The 13,928-nt window shown below is 37.7% G+C and overlaps 1 protein-coding gene across 3 annotated transcripts in view; it reads right to left on the bottom strand.

The window, feature by feature from the left end:
- The window catches only part of Agbl1 (ATP/GTP binding protein-like 1), an 800,368-nt gene that overhangs the window by 237,636 nt on the left and 548,804 nt on the right, over positions 1-13,928 (bottom strand). For all 3 annotated transcript variants that reach the window (XM_005381585.2, XM_005381584.2, XM_013512654.1), the window contains exon 22: positions 9,910-10,073. In XM_005381585.2, coding sequence (XP_005381642.2) covers positions 9,910-10,073 — 164 coding nt within the window. The remainder of the gene's footprint in view (positions 1-9,909; positions 10,074-13,928) is intronic.

A 13,928-nucleotide genomic window follows, 5' to 3' on the forward strand; every position in this document is an offset into this window, starting at 1 on the left:
ATAGTTATACTGGTATTTTCTCTCAGTTCATTGAAAAGAAAGGCTTGTGCTGACATTGTGTGGACAATTAAATGCTGATATCTTGTACTTTGAGTAACTAATTTAATGATAACAATACCCAATGCATTAACTATTGTTACCTTATCTTGTTTTAAAATTTTGTTTTATTTTTTCCTCTTTAAAAGAAAAAAAAGAAATCTGAGAATAAACAAGACAAGCCTCCTCCCCAGAGTCGCAGAGCGAGTTCTGACCAGAGAAAAGCGAAACAGGAATCTCAGGCCCGTGTCCATGATCAGCACGGTGCTGGATATGAAAAGGAAGTTTTCATGAAAATTTAGGGGACAAAAGTCAGGACAGTATTTCCTGTCCACTTGTTTCTCTTCTGAGAGGGGGAATTGGCAACTGGCTAGGATAAAGGGGTCAGAAAGAAAGATAAAAATGCTTCTGGAAACTTAAGAGCCACTCTCTTCCTTCTGCATCAGAGACATCCAAGATCAGGGTCATAGAAAGGAAAAGTGCAAGATCTCTGTGATACTTTGTATTACCATAAGGATCTCTTAGTTTTATCAGCATCACCTCTCTTCTGAGCAGTGACATCTCTCCCTCCCTCCCTCCCTCTTTCTCTACTTCTTTCCTTCATTCATTCCTTCCTTCCTCCTTCCCTCCTTCCCTCCTTTTGCTTTGGTACTGTATCACAGTTCTGTTTTCCTATATCACATCTGGTAAATTTACTCTTATCTGGCAATGAGTTAATCACAGAAGTACACCGAGACTATCACTGAATAGCTTTAACCCTAATACTAAAGGGACTAGTTCTTTGGAAGGGCCGCAAGGGTCATGGAGTACTTAGTAAAGAGAAAAATATAAACCTATGAGCATAAACAGGAAAGGATAAATACTCTGAAAACTGATGGAAGTCATTTAAAATCTCTTAAATAAAAACAACCTCTCCTGTTTGGGAAAATTTCAAAGACTTTATCTGCTTTCCATTTTTAGAATTAACAATAATAAAAGACAAAAGCCACAGAAGCTGCAGTTGATACAGAGTGGGAAGAGTGAGTTTCCTAATTAAGTATTTTTCCAGAGGCTGGCAGCCTATTCCACTTTCGAGTATTTATAATTTCATAGGCAGGAGACCAGGCTTTCATTCAGCGGAGCCTGAGGTGGAGGCAGATGAGATCCTCAGTGTACACTGGCAATGAGTTAATCACGTAAGTACACCTACACTATCACTGAGGCTCCCTGGGCTCCCATGGACTCTTGTGAAATAGGAAATTGTTTATACAAACTTGCGTGATTGTTATGAGGTAGAAATATTTTGCAAATAGCAAATGCAACAGGAAGAAAACACATTCTTATTCTTCTCAGTCTATAATCTTTTTCCCCTTTCAACTGTTAGCTCCATGGATTCAACCTGTGACAGTGGTCATTGATTTTCTGATTTGTATTAAAACAATAGACATTTGTGGACCAAAAGAGCCCAAGATGTTCCAATTTTAAAACCTGCATGCTAGTATAGGAAATTTATAAGCATCCAATTTGTACTTTTAAGAACTGCATGGAATAAGAAATGAGTGAGATTAGGTTAGTTTAAATAGATAATATCTGCCTCACCTCTGCCAGTGTTTCTGCATCTTACTAAAGTCATAATCAGCAGGTGTCTAGCAGTGATTAGCCTGCTTTTGCTTTAACTTATCATTTGAAAGACAGAATATGATAGACATAACTTGAGTTAGGTAGTAGTAGATTTTAAAACCAGCAGTCTCTCACTAGATTACTGACATTTGACAAATGTCTTAATCTCGATAAAATTTTTCTTGTTTATAAAAGAGAATGCTAATAATAGCAGTTACCATATTGGATCAATTATATGATTAAGTGAGGTAATACTTATACAATGATTTGTAGAACCTCTAGTTCATGCAGAGGACTTAATGTTTTACATCATTATTATTTCATCTATATATGGACATACTCTTTGTTTTTATGGTTTTAAATGTTCTGGAAAATTAATCAGCAACAGGTCTTATTTTTCTTTTTACTACAGGAGGAAGTTGCATTATTCAAAATTATCTGGGATGTATGCATCATTTCTATAAATATCTACACATTAAAAGTTGTTTTTAGTTTTGTTTATTTTCTTGAGACATATTCTCCAAGCTGGAAACTCAATATCAAGTGAAAGGTTTTATAGACCTTCTTGCAAATTGCCAAACTACTCTCCAGAGGAAAAGAAACAATTTACAGATACCTGTGTGATGTTATTAAACCTCTTTCCTCTCAGACACACTAACATTAGGTTTTCATTATTTTAATTCATTTATTATTAAAGCATCTGCATAAAATTTTATTTGAAGCATTTGATTTGTGCCTTTCACTCACCGCTGATGGGACAAAGGCTTTTGTTGTTGCTTTTACAATGTAAGATTAGCACTCCTTCATGGCTAATAAGTTCATTTTTGTGAAGAGATTGGGAGCCATTTAATATGCTAAAGTATCATCCAATACAATCACAAAACATTTCCTTTTTCATTCTAACATTTTGCCCTATGTAGCATTTTTGGCCTGCTACTACCAAATGAAACTAGGAATATTTTTAGGTATCACATACTATAGGTCATTTTAAGAATCTGAATAGAATTAGTTTGAGAGAAGACATTAGCGAGAAATATCACCAGAATTGCCATATAATTTCAATTAATTTAGAACTGGTGGAAATAGTATTAATTTGAAACCCATAGATCTCTTTTTTCTTTTTCTTTTCTTTTTTTTTTTTTCCCTTTTTTTTTTTTTTTTTTTTTTTTTTTTTTTTTTTTTTTTTTTTTTTTTTTTTTTTTCCCTTTTTTTTTTTTTTTTTTTTTTTTTTTTTTTTTTTTGTTTTTGTTTTTTTTCCAGTACCGGGAATTGAACTCACGACCTTGCGCTTGCCAGGCAGGCACTGTGCCACTGAGCTAAATCCCCAGCCCCAAAACCCATAGATCTCACTGAGCCTCCATCCATTGCTTTAGTAGAATGCTGCCTTTTAGGGAACAATTTTCCCAATCTCAGATTTCTCATTTTGGCACCATTCCACCATTTTCCTTCTTCTTTTAGCTTTCCATGCCCTTTGTGTTTAACTTGCCCTGAACAATCTCCCCAATTTTGCTCTCCAAGGCAAAAGTCAAAACATATGAATCATTGAAGAAAATAAACCACCTCAGTCAGGTTACTTCCTATTAAAACACAAGGAACTATCCCCATTTAGCTAGACAGGAGGAGTTTTTAAGATCATCCAAACTTTTGATTATTGAGCTACAACAAGGCTTCATAGGCTCCATGATTCAAAGGTGAATAGACAAAAAATGATGAAAAAAGAAGTTGGAAGAGAGGAAGAGGAAAACAATAATAATGATCAAGAAGTGAAAGTTTGTGAACTGGACAAGGATACTCAACAGCAGGGCTATGGTGCCCCTTGGGAAATACCCAGGCACCAGGACACAGGACAGTGGCAAATAGCCCATGTTAAGGTAACGGAGAGCTATGAAAAAATACAGTGATTGAGAAGATGATAGATCCAAGTGAAAGAGAACTAGCTATACATGCAAACATGAATAAAAGAAACTGATGAGAGTTGAAATAGGTACAATAAAACCCACATGTAAAAGCTGTGAAATTGAAACACATTCTCAGCAAGGAGAAGAATCTGTAATGCACAGTTGGATTTGTGAAGATAAGCTTTAGATAAACTTCCAGAATTTGATGAATTTGGGGAAAGACGTAAAAATGCAAACAGGAGAAAAGAAGATATAGAGGTTAGAAAGCAGATTCCAAGCTCTTCTGGGGAAGAAAACTGAAGACTTGGGGTGGAATCCCTGTTATCTTACAAGTGAGACCCGTCCCAAAGGGATGGAGAACCTCAATTCAAAAACAATTAAAAGACCTAAATAGATGCGGGTGGGGGAGAAAGAGAATGAACATTTCTCATGGTCTAGAAAACAAATTTGCAACAAAAAGAAATAATGAACAAAATGAAACTACTACAACTCTTAAGACAGGAAAAAATAGGGTACATAATATACAAGAAAAAATTAGGCTGACTACTTCAAGATTAAGTACAGACTAAATATAGTCATGGATATGGTGTTTTAAAGTCACCCAAGAAGGGGCCAGGGATATCGTTCAGTGGTACAATTGCCTGCCTGGCAAGTGCAAGGTCCTGAGTTAGATTGCCAGCACCAATAAAAAAAAAAAAAAAAAAAAAAAAAGTCTCCCAAGAAATCTCGGTAGGAAAGGTAAATTCCTAAGGACAGGGAAGAGAAAGATATTAATTAGATGTAAAAAATATGCTATTGATTTTCTTTCCCCAAAACTGAGAAAATCTTTTGTTAAGGTGTTCTCTGGCAAAATGTGAGATGAAGAAATCCCCAAAAACAAGAATGAAGACCTGATTGCATAGAATAGTTAGAATGAGAAATATAAGTAAGCATAAAACTGACTTTTAAAGATCTGAATACGGTTATCAGACAATCTAAGTGTCATGGATAATTTGTATAGATAAATTAAAAAGTGGAAAAACCATATTTTTGTTTCAAATAAATGGGATGCATATGATTTTGAGAATTTATAGGTTTCCACCCAGATCATAGAATGATAGAGACTAAGACCAGACTTTTCTCATTTGCAGTTACAAGCATAAAACTCCTCAGTCCACAGTAAGTAACATAACCTCTATCTTAAAGTAGTCTTTCAGATCATAGCCAAATACTTTTGCCTTCAAAATCCAACATAGCTGAATTCAATATAGCTGAATATCAGGAAATCCACTAGCATAATTTAAATCTTTGTGAATAGAAACAAATAATCATTTTTCTAGATATCTCTTTTTTCAAAAAAAACATGGACCAATCCTAAAAAAAGATGAATACTGAGTAAAGAAGATATTGAACATGAATATCAAGCCAGCAACTATTTCATTTAATTGGCAAACACTGAGATTCACTCATATTTCTCCAAGCTAGTTTCTTGGAGAGGATGGTCACAGAATAAACTCTCTTAAATATTGTCCTCAAAAGCCAAAGCAAAGTGATAAATATGATAAGAAAAAGACATGAGGAAAGTTACTTTCCAAAATTTTTGACTGTATTGAAAGAAAAAAAATACATAGAAAAATCCATGGAAATAATTTCTGGTATAATCAAAGAATTCAGTGATGTTACTAATAAGCATAGCATAAATCCAGAAATTTCCCATAAAACTAAGGCAACAACTTAAAACATACAATGAAAAGGACATTTTCTTTCCTGAGTAAATGAAAAAATTCACCAGAAAAGTTTCTGATGGATTATCAAGAACAGGTGCAGGAATACTCCCTACAACACTTTACTGGTGAACACCAAAGACCTTTGAAAAGGTAGCCTGTGTAAATGGCCAATAGGTCAAAGAATATATCGTTCTAATACAACTAAAATAAAACATTCCAATGGGTCAAGATAGGCAGTTTACAAGTCATTAGCGAAGTCATCAGTAAAAATAAAGAAGAAAATTTAGGAAATCACATTTTTAAGCAAATGCTAATGAGGTAATGCTTACAATATCATATGTTTAAGTAAAAACAGATATAATATTTAAAACTATATACTCCTAGAAAGCAGAGTATGGAACAGAATATAAAAGTAAAAATATATCATGGTATATATGTGTGTGTATACTACTTAGATAACAGCATTACGTAAGTAACAATACTAAACAATTTTAAAGGGTATATTATTCTAAAATACAAAATTGGGGCCAGGGATGTAGCTCAGTGTCACAGCATCTGCCTGGCAAGTGTGAGGTCCTGAGTTTGATTCCCAGTACAAATAAATAAATAAATAAATAAATAAATAAATAAATACGGACAAAATAATTCAATAGTAAAAGTGACATGAATTAAACTATGTAAATAAATAGCTCATAAATCTTGATAGTGGTTACCTGGATCACTCGGATATGGGTACTTTTTTGTGTTTTCTAGATATTATTTACTCATTTGGAAGAATAAACTGTATTTTTTTAAAAATTAAAATCAATTATCTTTTTAATTTCAAACATTCACGTATTTTCTAGGGGCTGGGGATTTAGCTCAGCGGCAGAGCGCCTGCCTGGCAAGCGCAAGGTCGTGAGTTCGGTTCCTGGTACCAGAGGAAAAAAAAAAAAAAAAAAACATTCACGTATTTTCTGTTAGGTTTATGTTTTATTTTTCGGCGTTGTCCCAACAAACGACAGACGCAAACAAACGCACTCTCCTCTGTAGATGCTGCGGGGAGCACAGGCTAAAGCAGCAACTCTGTAATTTGGGAAAATACATGAGCTACGGAACTTTTACTGCAGCACAGCGCTGAGATCTGAGCCTTGTGTTCTTATTAACGGAGGGACACATGGAGACAGGGCCGCTTGGCTGAGAAGCGGGAGGCAGTGGGGGAGGGGATACACATTGCGACGAGCAGGGGCTGACTCGGCAAAACTGCTAAATGACTTTGCAAAAGACCTGTCACACTGGATAAACGGCGCCCCCAGAAGAAGCAGCTTAGCATTCCTGCAGTGCACACACAATATTATTCCAGGGATAAGACTGAGAGGAAGGAGAAAGGAAGAGGAAAGGAGAAAAGATCAAAAGATGCCGTCGCGAGTCTGTAAGCATTTCTTAAAGGAGCAGCTGGGAAGAGCACCGTAAGAGAAAACCCAAAGCAGAGAGCATGTACTTCATTTCACTGGGCAAACATTCACCGGTTCTGCTCAGGAGAAATGGTGAGTTCCTCTGTGGATGTTGACTACACTCTAATTGTTTTTATGGTAAATGAGGCGCGAAACCTATTGTCAGAAAACATGATGTCCGCAGTGTACAACCACATTACGTCTTCCCAGCAGGTCACTCCTGGGGTGGATGCTGTGAAGCCTGGGAAACTCAAATATGTATCACAGCCTTCCGTTTCTGTAAGGCAGACCTTTACAAAGGAGTCCCTACCGCCGCCCACACACATACCTTTTTCCTCATAATTCCGTCAGTGTAACATCAAAGAATCTTTCTGAAGGAAAGCAGATTCCCTGTTATACCAAAGAGAGAGGCAGGGGCTAAGGGAGGAGCGGGCAAAGGTTTCTTTAAAACATATGGAGAGTTGAGTTGACCAACGTTAGCTATACTCTGTATTTTACTAAGAATCCTGATGCTCATTAAATTCCTAAGATCTGATCTGCTGATTATTGTTTCTGAATTTAACCCTATTCACTGGAAACTAACTAAATAATATCAAACAGCCTGCTGCTGATTTGAAATTAGTAGATTTTATTTTATTTTATTAATTTCCCCTCTGTTCTCATTTAGTGAGTACAATATAAAATATAGTGAGTATATTTGTTGGATAAGATATTTTCTTTTCTTTTCTTTTCTTTTTTTTTTTTGAGACAAGTCTCACTATGTAGTTCAGACTGGCCTTGAACTCACTTGGTAGCCCACACTGGCCTCAAACTCACAGAAATCCTCCTGCCTCGGCCTCCTGAGTGCTGGGATTATAGGCATGTGCTGCCATACCCAGCTCCTTGGCTGGAGTATTTTCTGTTCAAGAAATTTTCAGGGTGATCTTTCTTCTCCACCATGTAGTCTTCAGGTCCTCTAACTAGGAGGCAAAATTTGTTTTGGTCAGAGTGCTTCATAATGATTAGGAAAATATATTGTGATACAAATCTGCATAAAATAATTTTTCTATTGCTGCCCTACACCAAACTCCATGCATCCTAAATATCATTTGCATCTATTTGAAATGAACATATTAATGACATCCTGTTTGCAGATATGTTGCCCTTAAGTTGCTGAATCAGCCTAAGAAGTGTTAGAGGTTGTGGCAGGATGTGCAGTCTCAGTATTCTTGGTCTGGTTGATAGTTGAGTGGGAAGCTAGGGTAGGGACAGATAAACTATCTTCTTATGATAACCTGCACTGCAGCCCCTGTATTTGAAGCCTGACACTGAATTCTTCAGACTTGAATTAGAAAAGGCATTTCTTTGATAGATTCCTTTCTGTTCCAGTTTACAAGCAACTAATCCTCACTGCATTGGATCAAGCAGATGGGCACAATCAATTCAGGGAAAGCAAGCAATGCCGGTTCTGCTCAAGCTTCCCTCAGTGAACAGTGGAGGAGAGAGGAGCAAAAAGCAAAGAATGAAAATTCAGTCATGCCGGTACCCAAGCTAGCTTAGCAAAGGAAAGATGAAAAGATGTATTGAAATATATATCCTGGCAGCTGGAAGCACTTGCTGCCAGAGAGAGTCTGAAAACACCACAATAATGCCAAACACACCAAGCCTTCAGACAGTGAAGGGCGTTGAAAGGAGCAGGGACAGACACAAGTGGTTGTAATGTCAAAGCTAAAAAAATCAGGCTGAGGCAGGAGGTTCGTTGCGAGTTCGAGACCAGCCTGGGCTACAAAGTGAGCTCAAGGACAGCTTGAACTGTATCGTGAGACGCTGTCTCAAAAAGACCAAAAAAAAAAAAAAAAAAAAAAAAAAAAAAATGTAGCATGCGAGTATGAGTGCTCTCTAATAAAAAAAAATCACCTAAATGTGACAGTGCACATCTAAAATCTCAGCTCTTCAGGAAACTGAGGCAGGAGAATCACAAGAACATGCTCAGCCTGGGTAACTTATTGACTTAGAGAAAACTTATCTCAAAATAAAAGAGAAAATTCAGAAGGTCCGGGAATGTAGCTGTGGTAGAGTATCTCTGGGTCCAACCTTCAGCAATGGGGAGCAGATGGTAACAATTAAAGAAATCTGCAGTAGCATCTCTAGAGAAGAAGGAAGTCCAGATTTACAGAAGTCTCCGTAGTCTATGATCTATAGCCCACTGTGATGAGCAAATTAATTACTACACTTAGGTAATTAACTCTCAGACAAACCAGGGCCTTCCAATGCAGTATTAATGTAACTGTTAGATCCTCCTAAGCTTGACTGCCCATTTGGTGGGAAGTCAAACTGGAATAGCAGCTTAACAGTAGCAGGTGAAAAAAAAAATGTATTAAAATGGGCCAGAAATACAATGGCCTTGGAAATGATGGTGCACTCTCTCTGTTTTTGAATGTGAAATGCATAATAAGCTGCCTCCTCAGTTAGGTAATTCTCCCTCCCTCCCTCAAAGTACAGGCAGTGGCTTAGCCTTCTTTGATTCCTCTGGCTCCTCCTGATCCTCTCTTCTCACACAGGGCCATTATCTCTTCCCTTCTTACTCATTGAATTTGTTTTGGTCAAGCCTAAAGTATTTGTTTGCAGGAAAGACATCATGAGGGCTTATCTGGGGAATGGTTCTCCATCCCTTGACTCATCAATGACCCTCACAGTTCTCAGAGCCCCAGCCTTTCCCTGCCTGGCAGTGAGGTTACTCAGGCTGAAGAATAATCCTCTCCAGGTGGTTCTCTCAGCTTCTGAGAAGGAACTGTCCATTCTCACTAGAGAATGTGGTGATCAAAACATTTCTTATCCCCAAATGCCTGACATTGGCAGTGATATTCCTATTCCAACTGAATAGTAGCTCAAAATCCTGTCAGCACATATATAAACACATAACTTGCAAATATATGTGTAAACATGTGTGTGCATGTCAGCAAGATGCATCTTCTTTATAATACTATCTGTAAACCACACATTATTTTAAAATACATGGTTATCTATTTTCACATATATGTGAACAAGCAGGCAGTACGTTCTTGTCTTCAGCAGAAAGTAAAGGGTGTCCTGATCTAGCTTACCAGAGAGCTTAACTGAACCTACCTTCATTCCAGAGCCCTTCCACATTTTCTGCCTGGCAAAGCCCTCCTTGACCCGCCTGGGTTGCATGGCCAAGAAATGCTGCAATAGTAACACAGGGGTCCAAATTTGCTCAGCCCCCTGCAAGCATCTTACCGCTGAAGATGGTGGTCCAGAGCATCTTCTCCAGCATTCAGAAGGGCTGAGGCTCGAGTCAGGAGTTGATGGCTGCAGCTTCCAGATTTGAGTTCCAAGATGAGGAGGCCCAAGCAGAACATGGCTCCCATCTCCTCCAGCTCACTGGTACCGAACTGTAGACCCTGCCAGTGAAACAAAGCGTTGAACAGTGGCCATGGACTGGGGATTGAGATGAGACAGTTTGAGATCTGAAGGAAGAACTAGACACACGCCCATCACGGAAACTGAGAATGAACAGCCCTCGACTCTCACTGTCCAGAGCATGTTGCTGAGCATTTGTACACAGGTGACTTTCAGCCTGTGCCATTCCCCGGGGATAATAGAGGATAGCAATGGATGTAGGGCCAGGAATCAGTCACCCATGCCGTCTAGTGCAGTGAAAGCAGCTCCGTACCTATCTATATTTCTAAAAAAGGTTTTGCTGCTAGAACAAAGATTATAAACAATCTTATTAAGATGTACTCTGTGGTTTGCCTAAATTTACCCATCAATGGACAAGAGTAGGAAACACAATTCAAGTACAAATACTGAAACTGAAAAATAACAGCAAAACAAAACATTTATTTAAAACTACCTTTTCATCTATACTGAGATTATACTTGAAAGCAAAATTGAGACATCTCTCTGGTATGATCCATTAGTAGCAGCTAATAAAAACAGTTAACAAAATTTCATTGAACACATACTATATGCTCAGCCCTGTCCTAAGCTCTTTCCCATGCATTAAATAGTGACTCTTTATTAAAGTACTATGAGGTAAAAATTTTTATTTTCTCCATTCTATAGACTAGGAAATTCAGACACATAAAACTAAGTAAAGTGCCTGGCTCCTAGAAACTAATAAGTCTGGAGGCTAGTAAGTGTATTCTGGTTAGATTACCCCATCACAAAATTCTACACACAGTTGGCCAAGCTTGATGGTGCATGCCTGTAATCCCAGCACTTGGGAGGCAGAGGCAGGAGAATCACTGAAAGGCCAACCTAGGCTACATAGTGAGTTCAAGTCCACTCTGAATTACATAGTGGAACCCTGCCCCCCAAGTAAAAAAATTATATACAGTCTTGGAGAGACTTAAGTAATAATTGGTAAAGTAGAAATTGAATCAGAATTGGCTTTGAATCAGGGTTTCACTTTTTTCTATTTGCATGATCTTGGATTTATTGAACTTTATTAGCCTTGATTTCCTCATCTGTAAAGTGGGATAATAAGTCTTCAACAGACACATAAGCATCTTATCATAGGAAATATTTCAAAATAACCATAACATTAATGCATATTAGCTCAATTTCTCATTCTCTCTTCCTAATAAAAATGTTTAATGTGAAAGAACTCAATATGGTCCCAGGTTTTTCATGTTTACAAATTACTTTTCATGGAACTAAAAAATAATCAATAGTAGATATTTTTAAAAAGTATATTATTATATTGTATAGTACATTTTAATAATATAATTACAAAGCCATTATACTTTTAAAATAGCTAAAAGAAAGGATTTTTAATTTTTCCAATATAAACAAATGATAAATATTTGATGCAATAGGTAGAATTATCTTACTTTGATCATTGCATATATGTATCAAAATACATTCTACATTGTGGCCCATAAACATATACAACTAAGAAAAGGTATGAGGGTGAAAAGCTCTAATCCCAGCACTTGAGAGGTTGAGGCACAAGAATCACTGCAAATTCGAGGCCAGCCTGGGCTACATAGTGAGTTCAAGGCCAGCTTGAACTACATAGTGAGGCTTTATCTCAAAATAAATAAATAAATGTACAACTATCATGTGTCAATTTTTTTTTAATTGCACATTTAGATGATTTATATGGAGGACAAAGGTGAGGCACTAAGAATTTTAAGAGTGGCCATAAGTATCCCAAGGACAAAACAAATTCCCAACTGTGAAATCATAAGCCTCACAAAAGAATCTCTAGGTAAAATCATAAAAAGAAATGGAAGGTCCTCAAGTTTACGTCATCTTTTTGAAAATTTGATTTGCTGCATAGCTTGACATCTGTTTCCGAGGAAAAGAGCCATTATTTCAGAGTTAAGAGAAGTCTATTGCTCTGTAAACAGCCTCAGTTCAAGGGGAAAGCTAGAGGGTGAACAAATTGTTTTCTTAAGTCAATAGAAAAGATTACTTCTTAAAGGGAAAGAAAAACCTGGAATGTCTTCACCTGTGCTGAAGCTGTAAGCTCTATCCACCCTGTTTTAATGAAGGCCTCTGTTCTTGGTTCAGAGAAAGGAATAGAAAGTTCTACCCTCCTGCTTTGTCAGTTACCTCTTTGCTGGTGGCAAAAGTGGGTCAACAAGAAGGATTTGAGAAAGCAGCCACCCCTCTGCCCAAGTAACTCCTCGTTCATGTCTGAAACCCCAACACCAGCAAAGCATGTGGTAAGTGCTCTGTAGAGGTCAAAAGAGAGACAAGTCCCTGGAGAAAACATCTCATAACACGCATCATATTGACAGGTAATGGCAATTCCTTCATTTCAGTCCATTTCGGTATCACAACAACTAAAGTGGTACCATTTTATAACGTGAAAGTACCTTTGTATTCCTAATGTTGGCACACTTATTTCAGGTAAAGGTTGGTGAATAATAAAAAGATTCACTCATCCAGAAAACCTCCAAGAGAATATACATCACTTTATGGGCTGTGGAAATATGGGAAGCCTTGTTCATTTTACCCTCTACTATTATTTTCTCTTCACTACACTATTCTTTTTACTCTCACACATAGTTGAAAATATTGGTTTGGTTTATGTTGTGGTCAGTGTTCTCAAGGAAAATAATATAAGACATATAATTTATGATTGTTTTATAATAATCAGCCAAAGAGTCATATACAAAGAGAGTACAAGAAATCTGTTCCACACTAAAAATCCAAAGAATCCAGCTGAGGGCCTGGATCCCATAGCAAAGTCCTTTCTGAGTCCAGCTGAAGACCTAAAGCCTATGACAATGCCTCATGCAAATATGTTTCATGGATTTGTGCTGGGAAGGCCCAAAGGCCAGTGGTAGAAGCTAGAAAGTCTGTGCCAGCAGGCTGAGGGATCTGCACTGGAGGAAGGAAGCAACATTCCAAGTAAGAAACAGAGCTCCCCCAAAGGTTCCACAGCCATTCTCAAAGACAATGAGGTCCCAAGCTCCTCTGAGATCCCGAGCTCCTCTGGCAATAACAGCCAAGCCCATATCAAGGAATCCAGTGCAATAAGCTTCTCCAGGACATTGAACAGTGCACCATCTTTTCTTCCAGAGCCAGAAAGCGATGGTCAAAGTAAGAACAAGAGCTCCACCAAAATGAACCATAGCCATTCTCGGCATCAACAAGGGCCTAAGCTCCTTCAAAGATGAGAACAGCCAAGTTCATATCAGGAAAGCCAGCATGACAACTTCCTCCAGGAGAATCAATAGCCCCAGCAAAACAAACAGCTCCCTAACAGCACCTAAACTTCTTCCCCTTCAGTTCTGCCCCTTATGCTTCAGACAACAATCCTCAGGTGGACCCTCTGTGCCCAGAAAGCACCTCACTGTTTCAATTCAGGTGGATGTTACAAGTTGACCACCAGTTATCAATCCACCACAGCTTATATGAATGAACTCTTCCCACTGAGAATTCTTGATATGGAAGTAAAATGCTCAGGGACATGGGCTGAGAGTATGTTTCTTTTTTAATTTTATATCTTTAGCTTGGAGCACATGCCTGTTATATGGCATATTCTCTGTATATGATAAATGGATAAATGATGGCTATCTATGTGTGAATATGGAGATGCAGGGATGGATTGTCACTGCGGTGCACATTTCATTGGTCAAGTAGAACTTCACTTCTCTGGGTAGAGAGTTCATGAGTACCTTCAAATTATGTTCTCCTATTATCAAATTTCATGAGAATTATATTTTTTAAATTTTCTTTTTGCTCCACCAGATTCATCCCTGTTACTTGGTGTGGTGTAGCAAGTGGGTAAATAACAG

The sequence above is a fragment of the Chinchilla lanigera genome, unplaced genomic scaffold, assembly GCF_000276665.1.
Source record: "Chinchilla lanigera isolate Chin_1 unplaced genomic scaffold, ChiLan1.0 scaffold00015, whole genome shotgun sequence".
Lineage (NCBI taxonomy): Eukaryota > Metazoa > Chordata > Mammalia > Rodentia > Chinchillidae > Chinchilla > Chinchilla lanigera.